The following is a 16,485-nucleotide window of genomic DNA, read 5'->3' on the forward strand; positions in this document are numbered from 1 at the left end:
GGCGCGGCCGGGCCATAGGCAGCGGCGCTCCTCTGCTGCAGCGTTACTGGGAGACTTGTTGGAGCTACTGTTAGCGGCGGAGGGAAAGCTGCGCCCAGGGGGTGGTGGGCGCCTCTCGACAGTCTTTTCCTGCGCCCGCCACGGGCTTTCGTCGTCGTCCTTTCCCCGCCCCGGCCCCGCGATCGTCCTCAGGGTCTGACCCTGCGCTTCTTTCCTTGGCAGGGAAGGATCGTGACTAGGAGCCTGAGACCAGCAGCGGGCGGCTTGAGGCGGCGGCGGGCGACTGGTGCCCCCAGCTCGCCCCGAGCCCCTCCCCTGCGATGGGGAATGGGTTGTCGGAGCAGACGTCGATCCTGTCGAGCCTTCCTTCCTTCCAGTGCTTTCACATCGTGATCCTGGGGCTGGACTGCGCCGGCAAGACCACGGTCCTCTACCGGCTGCAGTTTAACGAGTTCGTCAACACCGTCCCCACCAAAGGTTTCAACACCGAGAAGATCAAGGTGACGCTGGGCAACAACAAGACGGTCACTTTCCACTTCTGGGACGTCGGAGGCCAGGAGAAGCTGCGGCCCCTTTGGAAGTCCTACACCCGCTGCACGGACGGCATCGTCTTCGTGGTGGATTCTGTGGATGTGGAAAGGATGGAAGAAGCCAAAACGGAACTGCACAAAATCACGCGGATCTCGGAGAACCAAGGGGTGCCCGTGCTCATAGTGGCCAACAAGCAGGACTTGAGGCACTCGCTGTCGCTCTCGGAGATGGAAAAGATGTTGGCCACAGGCGAGCTGAGCGCTTCCACGCCGTGGCACCTGCAGCCTACCTGTGCTATCATAGGAGATGGGCTGAAAGAAGGACTCGAGAAACTGCACGATATGATAATTAAGCGAAGGAAAATGCTGAGGCAGCAAAAAAAGAAGAGATGAGCTGCTGTAGGCATGAGGGGTAATTCCTTCTTGGCATTGGACTAAAACAGTTCCCAGCACCTGGCCTGCTTGTTTGGATCCTGTACAGCCTAATAAAACACTCAGCCTGGTGGGAAGCTTTGCAGACGCAGACCCTTTTACCTGGTTTCCCCACAAGTTATTGGCACTACAACTACTTTTTTTTTATAAAGAAAGCAAAACAGAAACAGCTCCCTTATTGCATAGTACAAAATGATCAGGAAACAGATGGGTGGGTAAATGTGACCTGGATATCTTAAATAGCCAAATAAAACAATGAAGAGTGTTCTGCTTGGTGGTGTAATACTATGTTTGAGAGTGCCTTTGCAAGAAAACTGCGTTCAAGGCATTCAGTGTTTTTTCAACTACTGCTTGTATGTGGAGTGTTTAGATGAAGATATGCAGCTTTAAAATAGTATCCTTTAACATATATGGAGCTAGAATACCATTATTTAAGGAGGCTGTGAATGTGGAGGGTTTTTAATGAAAGTTTGGAAGTATGGTATGCTTTTAGATCTATTCACTTAAAATAACACTTGTGGCTTGGATGATTTGAACTACCACTACTGTGGTATTCATGTTATCTGAAGCTTGATAGAGGGGAAAAGTATGGAATATATAAGAGCATGGATGAGTTTCCTGATAATGTAGCATGTCTTGGTGTGTAGGGGTTCTTTAGAAATAGCTGTGCATCGTTAAGCAGTGCTAATCAGGTTTGGACCATACTTATTTGTCCTATGGAGACATGTTCTAAAATGTTTGCTCGCAACAAACACTGAACAATGAGACAAAAGTAAACTATGACCATAAGGGACTTGGGTTTCTGGATTTTTATAGTGCAATATTACCTTTAAATGAAATTGATGGCAATAAAATTTGATCATAATGAATTGTAAATTAAGCTAAATTCAACAGAACTACATGTCCCATGTGCCCAGTGCTGTTAAAATGTACTGCCAGGTTATTTTATTACCCTTGCAGTACTCTTAGGAATGTATCGAAGCTTTATACACTTGAAACATTTTGACACTGTGGAAAAACAAGAGTTTAAAGATGACCTGTGTCTGCTCAAATTATGCTTTAAGCTTTCCTTGTTTACAGTCATGCAAACAGTGTTAAGTAGGTGGGACAGCATATGATAGAAAGAAATGAGTTTTCTTACTGGTACAGTTTTTTTAAAAATAAATAAATGGGCAACTTGGGTAGCAGGTTAAAGGGCTAACGTGAATCCTGTATTACTCTACTGGTGCTGTGAAACATAATAATTCCATGGTAAGAGAACAGCTCAAGGGGCAACAAGACTTCTCCACTTGGCACAACCCACAACACAGTTAGCATGTTCTCTTACCTACTAGTCAGATAATAGGGAGGATTAGTTGGAAAATAGGGAGGCTATCTGAATGTCAGGAAACATAACTTATTGATACTTGTATAAAATCAAATTTTATAGCCAGATACTGCTTAGAAGGTAACCAAAAATGCACTTTAGTGTTTTCCAATACTGAAAGTGACAGCTTTTTTTTAATTAAAAAAATAATGAAATCCTGGTCCTTTTTGAAAGAATTGAAGTAGCTTCCAATGGAGCTTTTGTACGTTGGTTATATGTACCTGCACTAGTGACATTGAAAAGTCACTTAATGTCTATATTTATAGAAATGTGGATAACTTCTTAAACCTCAATAAACCCAACTCCAAATGAGTCATCGGCAACAGAAGTTGACAACATTTTACTGTGCGGATCATACTTTTTATCAGAACTGTCTGCATGAAACTGAACCCTTTATTCATGTGAGATTTGTAAATGTGACAATGTTAAAAATCGCAGGTATCTTATTAAAGATTTAATGGCAATTTGCATTACGTTCTATGTTTACAACAGAAATCTTATTGATAGTCATTTGTGGTTTAAAATTCTTTTTTTATTACAGTGCCTGATACTGTGGTATAAAATAGGTTTTTCTCATTAAATTGTGGAAAAGTTCAACTGCTTTAAAAAAGGTGTGACATTCTTTGTTGCTTTGTCACAGTTCAGCATTCTTCATAACTGCTCTTTAACTCTGAGGCCCTATGTACACAACTGAATATGAAGTATAAGGGGCTAGCCACTGTGTTCCCTTCCTTCATTGATAGCAAATACATTTCCAGAAGAGTATGCATGGGTTTTATCTCCCCTAGCTACATAGTTTTTAAGTACACTTTCAGTGATTATAAATAACCAATGCCAAACAGGAGTTTAAGCAAAAGTAGCAGGACCCTGACTGTCCGAATTAAGCCACTGGGCACCACAGGATCCCAATACAGATGAATTTCGCATAAGACTCTTATGCTACACAAACAATTCTTGCATGCACCTATAGTGCTGTGTCCCATATGCATGTGAGAGGTGAAAATACCTGCAGCTGCCAAGAATTCCTCTACGTTCATCCTGTGGACTTCAGTAGGTGACTGACAGGGTCATACTACCATAGCTTACATTTGTGTACTTCAGCCTTTAAGCATTTTAGAAGTCTTGGTGGTTTTCCAATATGTGTAGTATACTTTATAAAAGCAAATTGTCAAACATAAGGTGATGCCTTATTAAAGCAGTGCGATTTTGCTGTGTTGTTTAGAGACTGAATAGTCAATTTAGCTGATCTAGATGGAGCCAGCTGTCTGCTGAGAACTCCTTTTCAATATTTTTATAAAGGTGTGTCCTCTTAAAACTACAGCTGTGAGAATTTGCAGTAAGGTGTTTTTTAGTCTCCCCACCTCACACCTTCATGGTGTGGCAGCACCAGGAAGAACTAAGTATTCTGCTGCTGGGAAAGATCCAGTTTGCCCAAGCCAGACGTTCAGCATTATGAGGCCATTGAATGTGGGGTTTTTTGTGTGTCTGCCAGAGAAGGAAGTCGATTGCTTGTTTGAGTCTCTCCCCGCCCCCTTTCAGGGTTTGCTGAACATGGTTCATTTTCTCCTTACTCTTGCTTGAAAGGGGTGTACTTACTAGAAGCAAAATATAGATTTACTGGAAACTAACAATTCTGGGTTAAAGCTAGGGATTCTTGGAGACTAGGTGAAACTTTCCACTAAAATGGACAGGAAAGGGAGGAAATACCTGCTGAGAGAAATACTTAGTGGGTGGGAAAAAACATTTTCCTATTTTTTTGTCCCTCTTCCTGTGCAAGACTTTGATGTAGATTAATAGGATTCACTCTGTAGATAAGGTTGGTTCTTTGGACATTCAGTAACTACACTTCAGCCACAGTTTTAAGGGGGAGGGGAAAAGCAGCCAATTTTCTTTTTGTTGGCACAAGCCAGTATATTATCCATGGTACTCCATGGTTCACCCAGTTTTGCAAGAACTCAGGGCAGCCACACATCCTTAAATCACTAAATGAAATTCTGTTGTGCTTCTAAAGGCTAATTTATGGAACATTTTAGTAAAGCTTAGTATGATATTGAAAGAAGTTCTTGTGATATGATGCACCAAGACACACGTGTTCTGGTAGTGCAACTGTAATTGTATTGGTTTATTCCATCCATGATTAAAGCCAAGGCAATATTACAGCCACACATCTGTAGTATGTGTTATGCCTCAGTAGCAATAACTAGTTACGTGTGTGTGTGTGTGTGGCAATGAAGTTGGATGACATTCACTGCAGAATGAATGTTTCCAGGCATTTGAAATAATCTTAATCTGAAGGAAAGTGTTACTAGTTCTTCTGAGATCTAACCATGTAGAATTAGGGAATTCAGCCAGGCTGTAACAGATGCACAAATGCAGCAGGGAGAGCAGGATGGGAGATAGTTGTTTATAGCTCTTCTATGGGGAAATTATTCATTGTTTGTGTTGCAGTGATTCATTAAAATTATGCTTGGCTGTTTCTCCCTATCTGAATATTTTGAAAGAGATGCTATCTATGTTGATAAGCAATAGATAGAAAGGTTTTGTATATAAGCACCATATCATGCTGAATATAAACGTGTGGCCAAGATAGCTACAATGGGTTGGATCCAGATTAGGTTAGTTGCACGTCAACCCCATTACTTTTAACATAGGTTATGTGAAAAGTAGTGGGATCTACGTGCAACTAACTTAGTCTGGATCCTACCCAATGAGCTTAATTGAGCATTTAGAAAAGTTTAACTTGCTCACAGGTACTTTATTTCAATCTGTTTTGGTTTTCATAAGTAGCTTACAGGTACTCTAATGCAGACATATTTTTCAGTCTCTTAAAAGTTTATTGCAGTGTTTCAATCTATATAATCCCTAATGAATTTGCTAGATTTTTCCCACATCCTCATCGAGTTTACAGGAATTTATTTTAAGAATTTATTTTAAACTTCTGCTTCTAGAGAAATGGGGCAAGTGTAGGTTCCAGGTGCACCTGGAAGTACTTCCATAATTATGGACTTCCATAATATAGGTAGGTTCCTTTCTCAGCCTTAATATTATTTTGCACATACAGTATTCACAACCTCCTTTCTTGGCAACTGAGCTTAGACTTCAGAGCTGACCCATTCTGCTGACAAAATCACATCTCTTTTTGTTGTTACTCTTTACTGAACAGCATGATTGGCTCTTCCATTGTTTGTTCTCTAGCAACTACCTCTTAGAGCACCAGTTTGTTTTTTTAATATAGGGTGCATTTCAAAGGTGTTTACAAACTGAATAAATTCAGATGATGATTAATTTTCTTATACCCCACCAGCCACTCTGGGCAGCTTCCAACAATGGCTGTATGGAGTAAAAAAACACTGAAGAAGTGGGACCTACAACAAAATAAAGCAGTGTAGAGTGGTCCAATCGGCCCCCGGCGCCAGTTAGTCTGCTGTATCTCCTTTCAGAATACTTCATTCCCCATCCCATTGTGTGCCACTGAGCATGTTCAGTCCTAATTGGGGTGTCTTTGAGCCCCCAAGTAGGTTTTTTCCCCTAGTGTGGACATGGGCTGGGGGAGAGGGTCTCTCACCTGATAATCTTCCTTCTTGCAGATGGATGGTGCTATTTTGGTTTCGTAAGGATCAACACCCAGAGAATTAGTTCACTATTAACACACTATTGGATATAGGATGATTTTAGCTTTGGGATGGACAGGAGGTGTATAGAACAATTCTTCTCTTGGTAGGAGGGAGGAGACTGTTTGAAACCACAGTAGTATTTAAGGAGCAGTCTATCCTGTTACACACTTAAGAGAGTTAATGGGGCCTGTGCAGGTTTTGGGCATTCTTATATTTTGCTTAGGGGCAAAGTCATCAAAGAGTTTTTGCCCTATAAGCAGACTGTGAAAGAAGAAAGAAAGTGGCAATAGTTTTGTTTCTTTTCAAATGAGAATATTGTGGCAGTGCAGAGGAAGCAGGAAATAGACGTGGGGTCTGGACGTTTTGGGAACAGTAGGGGGAAATGGGAAACTTGGCAGTCAGGATTTTAGTGATTGGAGATTCCTGTGTGGGTTTGGCATTAAGCTATCTAGCACCTTGTTTTGGTCAACAAATTGAAAATTGGTTCAGTTTCCTGTTTAATGCTAAGGTTTTTGCAGCTGTTTGGAGTAGCTGGGTACCTGCTAGAACTCATTTGTCCAATTCCCTATCAAACCTTGGTCTTTGTTTTTCCATCTCTTATAAACCTGAGTTTTGTAGAACAGTCTTTCCCTCAAACCCCCCCCCCCCAAACCATAAGTAACTTAAAACAATGTATTTACAGTACTTGCCAGAATTATCAGGGTCTTGATGGCAAAATTAGCTTTGGGATGAGGCTATTTCAGAAGCTTATTATGGGTGGGGGGTGGGGGACATTTTGCAGTGTTGGTATTCTATTCATGTTTGCCAGAGAAAGTCCCATTGCAAAGCTGGCTTATCTGAGAAGCAATGGAAAGGTGGAGTATTTTCAGCTTGTGTACAATAGGGACAATTTCTAAAAATATCCCACTGTTGCTAAGATCAGATGAGCTTCGTTGTGTTAGCAGCCTTAGGGAGCTCTGCTTGAAATGCTCTGCTGGCATTTTTAACACCCATCTCGTGATGCGACCCAGTGTTAAATGCTTGTAGTTTCTGGCAGACCTCAAGCATGACAGATCTCGTGCTTTAATGTGGTAGACAAAACGCTGAAAATGTCCAGAATACGCATCCTGCTCTGTTGAGCCATTTTCTTTTTCATTGGGGGGGGGGGGAATATATTTCTTTGATCATTGCACGAAGGTATCTGGCAATTGTTTCTCTGTGTAGTCTTGGAAATGCAAGTTGTGCTTAGAGTGCATATGAAATGGGCTACTGATATATATATATATATATATATATATATATATATATATATATATATATATATGCCAAATACCACTTCTGCATTATTAATAAGAGCATCTTCTGCATGAAGCAGCGATTTCTGGAAAGGCAGGGAGCTCCCACTCATCTGCAGAGTGTGCATCAGAATGATAGGCTATTGCTCTAAGAAGGCTGGGCCTTACTTCCTTTATCTAGCCCCGACCCAAGCTCTATCAATGGTAACAGCACTCATGACTTGTCCGGTTCTCCTCCCTTTTCCTCCTAGAAATGCTTTCATGCAGAACAGATGTGCCTGACTCAGCTACATTGGGCAAGGAACAGAAGTTGCAGGATGGTTTTCTGGCACGAAGATAAAGTGATAGGGGGAAGGTTATATTTGATTATTTTGTGAATGTAACTGCTGTTAAAAAGCACAGGGACAAAACCAGCCAAAAAGGTGGCAACCTTAATCTCTCCCCCAACCCCACCACTGCAGCCCCCCAGCCTGGCACTTGAACACCACTCTGGAAATTCGGGAGACATTTCCTTCCCTTTCTCTCTCTCCCCACTTCTGCCATCTGTAAGATGTAGCATAAATCTGCTTTGTGCCACTTGCATTTTAGCACAGTCAACCTTCCACTATTGCCTCTAAGGAATGCAGGGATCTTGGAGGCCTCTGACTGACTTACCCATCGTTTGTTCATTCAAAGACTGGTAACAGTTCAAGGGGACTCCAAGTTGCATTGGGATTGCATACCACAGGAGGTATTTAGCTCCTTCTAGCACCACTTTCCTAGATATATGGTCTGAAGGCAGATGAGATCACCCTCTCACTGAAGCTAAGAAGGTCCGATTCTGGTCACTGCCTGGATGGGAGACCTCCTGGGAATCATAATACACATACAACTCATGATGGAAGAAAGGTGGAATATATAAGGTAAAAGATTCATGAATCTCCAAGGCCATGCCCAAGGCTATTGTGTGTGACTCACAAAGCTGAGTGCAGCACTTGTCATATATTATGTGCCAGGCTGCTCTACATGACACACCATCCTATCCCTGCTTTGCTGTTGTAGGCATGTGTCAAGAAATGAAAATGTATATGCCATACATTTAAAGCACATTTCTTTTCCCCAAAGAATCCGGAGAGCTGTAGTCCTCAAAGAGCTACAATTCTCAGCACCCTTTACCAACTAGTTTCCAGGATTATTGTGGGGTGGGATGTGCTTTAAATGTATGGTGTGTACACTGCCATATAGAGCCTTGGAGGGGCCACCGCTATCTGCATGTGGCTGAGTAGCCACTTTGGGGAAAGGTCACAAGTTGTGCAATTAGGGCTCCCCTAAAACACATAGGAAATTCCTCCCTGTTAGCTTCTATCATTAATGTGTGGCCATCCAGCAGCGATGTCAGACGGCAGTTGGGTGGCCAGCAGAGATGAGGTTTTGAAGAAGAGAGCTGTGTGTGCTACATAGCTTGCCCTGCAGTCCTTAAGTTGAGTCTGTTGTCCTCAGGTGTGGTGTAGGAAGCCGTCTCACCCCTGGAGCCAAAGTAAAATTAAAGTACCAGTCCAGTTGCCTTCAAGATATACAGTGTTGTGGTTTGGCACTTGTCCTTTGCCTCAGGCAGCAAAATGTGTTGGACACGCGCTGAATTTAGAGGATTCGTGTACTAAATGTATGCATACATTATCTCCTCCATGCATATGCTGCTGTCAGGTAGAAAACTGTTTCTACCTCCTCCTGTGTCTGGCAAAATGGAAAAGCCACCCTTGACTGACAGAGGGATATATTCAGTGAAACTTTTGAATGAATGGAAGAAAGCTGGGGCGTGATAAGCAACAGAGAATTATGAATGAACTCCATATTCAAGAAGTAGATCACAGCTAGGTGATCCTGAATTCTTAAAACAGCTAGTTTTCCTTATAGCAGCAGGACCGTAAGAAGAAAAAATAAAATCAAAAGGTGCAATTTAAGAGGTGCCTTTGTATCCTTTAATCCAGGTCTAGCAGAGTGTTGAAATACCGCCCCCCTCCACCCAGACATGAGGCTTCATAGATCTTCCATTCTGACTTTGTTGCTTTGTAATAGAGCTGTGGCGCAGGATGTAGCTGCTACCAGATGATAATGCAAAGTGAAAGGCCGGACCATCAGAAGCCCCAGGGTGGCTCAGCGTGGTGCTGGATTCTCACGAAGAACTGATTGCTTTCCCATAATAAGAACAGGAACTGGGGCAGATAATCCATCTAAATACACTTGCTTCTGCTGCATGAACTTTGTGTTAGGGAATAATGTACCCTTGCTTTCTGAATTAAAACGTCATACCACTAGTAGTCCTGACATTGTTACCTTTGTACTAAAGTAACCGTGCTTGGGGGGGGGGGGGAGAATGCTGCGGCATTATTGTATAGCCTGAAAGCACTGTCCAGTGTTTATTCCAGCACTGTAGTAAATAGTGTACACAATGCAGAAAGGATGCAACCCTGCCCAGAAGGTGCTACAAGACAGGAGTGAGGAAGTTGCAGCCCTTTAGATGTTGTTGGATCCAGGTCCCATTGGCCCTAAGTCAGCATTGCATGGGAGTCCAACATCTGAAGGGCCACATCTTCCCTGTCTCTCCTGTAGGGAAACATCTTTCCTCAAACTTATTTATCTTTACAATGGTAGGCAAATTGTTGTTGTTTACAGGTGAGCAAATAAGGTTGAGAGAGAGACTTGTCCAGGGGCCCGTGTACACTACGGTGGAACTAAGATTTAAACCAGCCTTAGAGAAAAGTCCTATTTGGTAGATCATGTTGACTCTTTTAACATCTTAATATATTGTACTTCCTCTGCCCTCAAAGAAGTTATTCCAACTTGTCTCGAAAGCAAATCTACTGCCATGGAAAAGACTAGTTGTGGTTAGCGGCAAGGAAAAACAGGAGTGCTTAAGAGCGCTCTTCTTCTTTGTGAATGCTTGCCTGCTACTTTTGGAACCCTTCCCAATCTGAGGCTTCTCTCCAAATATGTTGAAGGTACAAAATCTGTTTAGCTCAGCAGTCAGCCCCACAAACACCTTGACTCCCACTGTCCCTGAGCCCCGATGGCTGCTGCAACAAAACAGGATTCAGATTTTCAGTTTTGCTGGTAATCAATAAAAAAATGTTGATTCCTCTGTTTTTTTTTAGAATTGTCTGGTAATCACATTACCTGTTCCATTATGCATGTACAGCCATGAAGCATCATGTTTCTATGTGAAATATCTGTGTATGCACTGCTGCGCCTGCAATGGAATCACTAGAACGAACACAACACAGTTCACTTTGCTTCTTTTATTGTAAATTATGCTTTTTTTTTTTTCAAACTATGTGAGCGCCACAAAGTTTTAAATTTAGCATAGTGCAATTAGATTTGGCTCAGGGTTTGGGTTTGTCAGCATTTCTGTTCTGTTACTGTTTCAGGAAGCATAATAAAGTTAAAAGGCAAGGAATCACATACTAATCTGAAACCTGGCCCGTAGGCTTTCTGCTTTAGGACTTCTCTCAAAAAAAGAAAAGAAAAAGGAGGGGGAGAGTTATTTAATTTGACATTTTGTACTGAAGTGTAGGCAAATCAAACAAATGGGGGGGGTGAGAGCATTGTTTGTTTTTTTGTAATATGTATAACCCAAAATTGGATTATTCCTTGTTAAAGGAAATAGTATTAGGTCACGGTTCTTAGCAGAAATACTAGAGGTTTAAAAATTGCCCATGCTAGTCTTTTAGTCAAACACACAAGTTCTCAGGTTCTATCTTGCTAAATAAGCTGCTGTGGCAGTTTCAGAGCAGTTCAAATTCTTGCTGAACTGTGAAACTCATAGATTGGCATTTAGCCAAGTTTCACCTTTTGTTTTTAATAGGGTTTTTTTCGGGGGGGGGGGGGTTACCATCTCAATGTTTTACATTACAACAGGCTGACAACAGGATCGGTTCTTTCCTGTTCCCTCCCCCCACCAGCTCTTGCCCAGCCAAGTTTCAGTTTCTCAGCTAGGTTTGAGGATTTTCTGTTTTGCCTCTGAGGCTCCTTACCTTGGGAGCAGCTGCATAACAGGCCAAAGTTCAAGGAGATTGTGAACCCCTTTGGAGACAGAAAGGTTTATGTTTGGGAAAACTGCTGCAAGCTATTCTGAGCCCACGGGCAGAGATATCCATCTAATAAGTTAGCCGAGTTTGCCAAGCCATCTCCCTGCTGAGCACCTGTTGCAGCAACAGCAACAACAAAGGATCTTCTGGTACCTTGAGGGCTAGTAGATTTTAGTGTGGCACCAGCTTTTATGGACTGGAGCTACGGTACTTCAACAGGTACATTAAGCTCTGTGTGTGTGTGTGTGTGTGTGTGTGTGTGTGTGCTGAATGCCAGGGGATTTCCTTCTGATTTTGGGGTTCATACAATTGCCCTGCGTGTGTGTGTCTCACCCACATCATACATATATACATAAATAAATAAATAAACAAACCAGAAAACTGGTGGAGTCAAATAACAAATAAAAGGCAAGAGGTAATGTCTTTGACAAGTCTGCGTAAAACTGAAATATTTACAAGATAAGTATAGTGACCAACAGCAGCAATATTTTATTGATTAAAGTACTTATATCTTGTCTTTCCACTTAAAAAAAATCGCCCAAGGCAGCAGACAGTATAATATTAAAACGGCACAACAAGATGCTTAATTCTAAGTCATGGTTTAGTTTAAGAGGGTGAGCCTGAGCAAGCTGCAGGTTTGCTGCCTTCTCTCCTACAGCAATGCCGTGAGGAGCTTTGTAGCTCTTGCTTCTGGTTTTAACTAACCACAACTTATGTCCAAACCTGGACAATCCATGGTTTGTCCATCTATGGCTTCCAAAAAGGAAGCCAGCTTCAAACTGTGGTTTATGAGATTGGCTTGTTTAAGTAAACAATACAGTGGTACCTCGGGTTACATACGCTTCAGGTTACAGACTCCGCTAACCCAGAAATACTACCTCGGGTTAACAACTTTGCTTCAGAATGAGAACAGAAATCGTTCTCTGGCGGCGCGGCGGCAGCTGGAGGCCCCATTAGCTAAAGTGGTGCTTCAGGTTAAGAACAGTTTCAGGTTAATAACGGACCTCCGGAATGAATTAAGTACTTAATCCGAGGTACCACTGTACTTAAATTGAACAATAGTTTAGTGTGCAGACATAACACTAAACTGTGGTTAATCAAAAACGGAACTGGAAGTTCCTTATGTTTTCCTTACAAACTGATCTTTCCCTAGCAAACTACAGTTCCCAGGATTATTTAGCGGAAATCATGGCTGTTAAAACATTTCAAACAGGATCATACCACATTAATGTGGTGCCCTAATTTTTACAGAAATACAGCCATCTAGCAATAGGTGACAGCAAAGCATGGATAATTGTGTTATGTTAATTAGCAGGTGCTTGGGAAAAGATATCATTGATCCAGCCCTAAACTAAAAGAATAAAACTCAACACACACAAACTATTTTTCAATATTCAAAAGACATTAGGTACTTGCATCACCCCATCACAGGGGGAACATCCAAATGGCACAGAAAAGTAATACATTTATTAGGACCAATGAAAATGGTGCATTTTTGCTGGTCCTAATAAATGTATTACTTTAGTGTAGCAATCCAACAGTTTCATGCTACAGTTTCCCTTTGAACATCCATGGTGACTTTCAGGGTAGCAGCAATAAACTAAGGATTTGCTACCCTACCCAGTTTGAGCCACTGGGCTATAACTTGCAGGAGTGGCACCCAGTTAAATGTTTGCAAGATCTATCGTGCCCTTACTAACCAATATTCTTTATCAGATATATTCAATCCTTAGTTACTTGGGAACAAGCCCCATTAAACTCAGAGGGACTTCTGACCTAACATGCATAGGATTACTCAAGGCTTTCATGCTTCTTGAGTTTGCTACAGAAAAAAAAGCTGGTGTTTATCCCAGCCGTTGCAGCAGGTACCACTGCCCTAAGCATAGTTTATTTTCCAAAATGATTCAGAGTGCTATGCTTGCAGAACTGGCCTGCTGTGAAGAGAAATTATGCACACCATGATTATTACTGTAAATTAAAATGTTTGCCAAAGTGTGTTGAGGCACTAAAAATGAATGTCCCAGACTTGACAATTGTCCATGCAAATAAATTGGACGTGAAGCTGTTCTCATGAGTTAATTCCCGCCCCCCATAGCTTAAAAAAAATTATTTCTGATTTAGGGGACAGGTAACTGATAAAGTAAATCTAATAAAAATATAGTTCAGTTCTTTTTCTTTCTTTTAAGTCTTAACATAAGCAGAGCTCTCATAAAGGAAAGGTCATGTGTTTTACTGGTCAGGGAGTAGCACCTCATTATTTTTCACAGCTGGGAAGCAATTTTGGGAGCTCTGACAGTTGCTGTTGCCAAGATTTACTTGTTCAGAGACATTCATGGCAAGCGGTTATCTATCTATTGATAGAAACTTTTCCTACATTCTGTCACATGATCCTGTGACGAAGAAATAGAGCCCAGCACAGACTGTGAACAGAGGAAGAGGCTTCTATCAGTTCCATTCGTTTCTCCTAGCTGGATTCCTAGTTCAAATCTCAGCTCAGTTGAGTTCATTGACTGAGCTTAAGAAAAGCCACTGTATCTCCCCTACAGCTCCTACCCCAACCCATCTGCAATAGGAAGATAATAATGCTGAAATGCCATATAGGATTGCTTACAATTACTGATATAGTTTATTTGAAGCCCTTTGACTACTGAGCAAAAGTGTTTCTATAGATAAGAGGAGATGGTGGCGGTGGTCTCCAAAGGAACAGGAGTTCACAGGAAACAGTTCCCCATGGCACTGTTACCCATTTGTAGGCAGAAACTTACATTCTAAGCCAGTGCTGTTGTATTTGGGGGTATGCTTTTAGCTCAAGTGTTTCTGTAATGGGGAACAGTGGATCAGGCTGCAATGAAATGTTGCAGTTTTGAGAGCTGCCGCTCAAAATTCCAGACACTTCAATGCACAGCTGTACCTCAGAAGTCGAACAGAATCTGTTCTGGAAGTTCGTTCGACTTCCAAAACGTTCGAAAACTGAGGAAGCCCCGTTGGACGTTTGGGTTCCAAATAACATTTGTAAACCGGAAGACTCACTTGCGGGTTTGCAGTGTTTGGGAGCCAAAACTTGCAAGGCATTCGGGGTCCAAGGTACGACTGTATTCAACAAAAGTGGTATATAGTGACGAAGCCAAATGCACCTCTGTTGGGAGGAAATTCCACAACCTAGGGGACAACAATCATACCGTCAATCATTTCATTTCTCATTTTACTTTTAATGTGTATACCACCTTTCTATATTACTATACTCAAGGTGGTTTACAAGCTGAAGAAACAACAAAATAGACAGCAAAGATCACACATACAATAACAATATGATCTGATACAAAAAAGTCAAAATGATCAGATGTTCCTTGGTGTAAAAAACAACAACCCAGTCTATAGCCTCTATGTTGTAAAATATTCAGCTGTTATACGTGGGTCCCAGGCTTTAAACAAATAAACAATCTAACAACAGTTGTTTCGAAAAGAAGCACCAAATCTTGGTGTTAAGAATATATATGTGTGTCTGTGTGTGTACGTGCACGCATATATATGAATATATATGTATATGTAAGGTAAAGGACCCCTGGATGGTTATGTCCAGTCAAAGGTGACTATGGGGTTGTGACGCTCATCTCGCTTTTCAGGCTGAGGGAGCCGGCGTTTGTCCACAGACAGCTTTCTGGGTCATGTGACCAGCATGACTAAACCACTTCTGGTGTAACATATGTGTGTATATTTTTTTTTTTGTGTGTAGACATAGACCATAAATTTAAAGCAATTTTTCCAAGTCATTTTTCATTGCATTTCCACAGTCAGTCATCAGGGGTGGCTCTGCTTAACCTCCCGGGCCCATCAGTGTTGCTGTCTTGGAATCTGTTTCTGGAGAATTGTCGTTTTCGTCATCTTTGTTATTTGGGCTGGCCAGATTCTTGCCTGTCTTCTAAAGAGTTTGACATGGGATTCATTGCTATAGCATATTCATTCCAGGGAGGTCGGGTGGAGCGGAGGTGAAGAGATGAAAGTGCGTTGGACACAGGTCACGGTTTGAGGACAAAGGTTGAAAAGCGCCATCAATTTCCCATCTGACAGATGCTAATCGTGGGGCCGGATGTTAATGGATGTCAATGGATAGGACCTGAGATTCTGATGAGTCCACTGCTTCATTTTAAGTTTGTGCCAGAGTTGCGATGTGATGGATGTGCTGGCTGAAGTAAAGTTTGACAGTTTGATGAGCAACGAGCCTTCCAGTTCATCTTTCAAATAATGGAGATTGGTAGCGTTTGCCATCATCTGGAAGTACAGCTGGCCATGGCTTTTGTCCTGCTATAGAAAAACTAATTTCCCAGAAGTGCTTGCTTTTCCCACTAAGCACAGCCTGCCCCAAAGGACAAGATGGTGCCCAGCTCCCAATTCCATGCACAGCAGCTGAATAGATTGTCAACTGAATGATACTTTGACAACGGCAATAGGATAGCGTCCTCCAGTAAACCTGATGGCAACAAGCTAGCTTAGGGAACACAAAGCAAGCCTGTGTCATACAGCTCTGATTTCCAAAAGGTGTGAATAGCCAGGGACTTCCATTGGTGCCTGCTGGAACCTACAAGGGTCAGATTTAAGGTGCTGGTTTTGACCTTTAAAGCCCTTCATGGCCTAGGACCCTCGTACCCATGGGACTGCCTCTCCCGGTATGCCCCACGGAGAGCCTCAAGGTCCATAAATAGCAACACCCTAGTGGTCCCGGGCCCTAATGAAGTTAAATTAACTTCAGCCAGAGCCAGGGCCTTTTCAGCTCTGGCACCGGCCTGGTGGAACGCTCTGCCTCATGAGACCAGGGCCCTGCAGGATCTGATTTCTTTCCGCAGGACCTGTAAGACAGTTGTTCTGCCTGGCCTTTGGCTTGGAGCCAATTTGATTCCCTCCGCTCCCCCTCTTTCCTTTTTCTTTTTCCTTTCTCCTCCTGTGATGAAGCTGCTTTTTAATATTTTAATGTTTCAATATTTTAATATTGTGTTTCAATCTTGTTTTTAAGTTGTAGTCATTCAACTTGTTTTTATTATTGCTTGTTAGCCGCCCTGAGCCCGGCCTTGGCTGGGGAGGGTGGGGTATAAATAAATTATTATTATTATTATTATTATTATTATTATTATTATTATTATTACAACCTAAGGCCTTCTCACACATTGCCAGCAGGAATATAAGAAGCTGCCATATGCAGTGTCAGAGCTT

The 16,485-nt window shown here is 42.1% G+C and overlaps 1 protein-coding gene across 1 annotated transcript; it reads left to right on the forward strand.

Annotated features, from left to right (window-relative positions):
• The first annotated feature begins 312 nt into the window (after positions 1 to 312).
• Positions 313 to 2,792, forward strand: ARL4A (ARF like GTPase 4A). The gene has a single exon (XM_079947967.1). It carries the CDS (start codon positions 321 to 323, stop codon positions 921 to 923), a length of 603 nt encoding a protein of 200 aa, XP_079804093.1. The 5' UTR covers positions 313 to 320; the 3' UTR covers positions 924 to 2,792.
• Positions 2,793 to 16,485: the final 13,693 nt, after the last annotated feature.

The sequence above is a fragment of the Podarcis cretensis genome (assembly GCF_951804945.1).
Source record: "Podarcis cretensis genome assembly, chromosome: 12".
Lineage (NCBI taxonomy): Eukaryota > Metazoa > Chordata > Lepidosauria > Squamata > Lacertidae > Podarcis > Podarcis cretensis.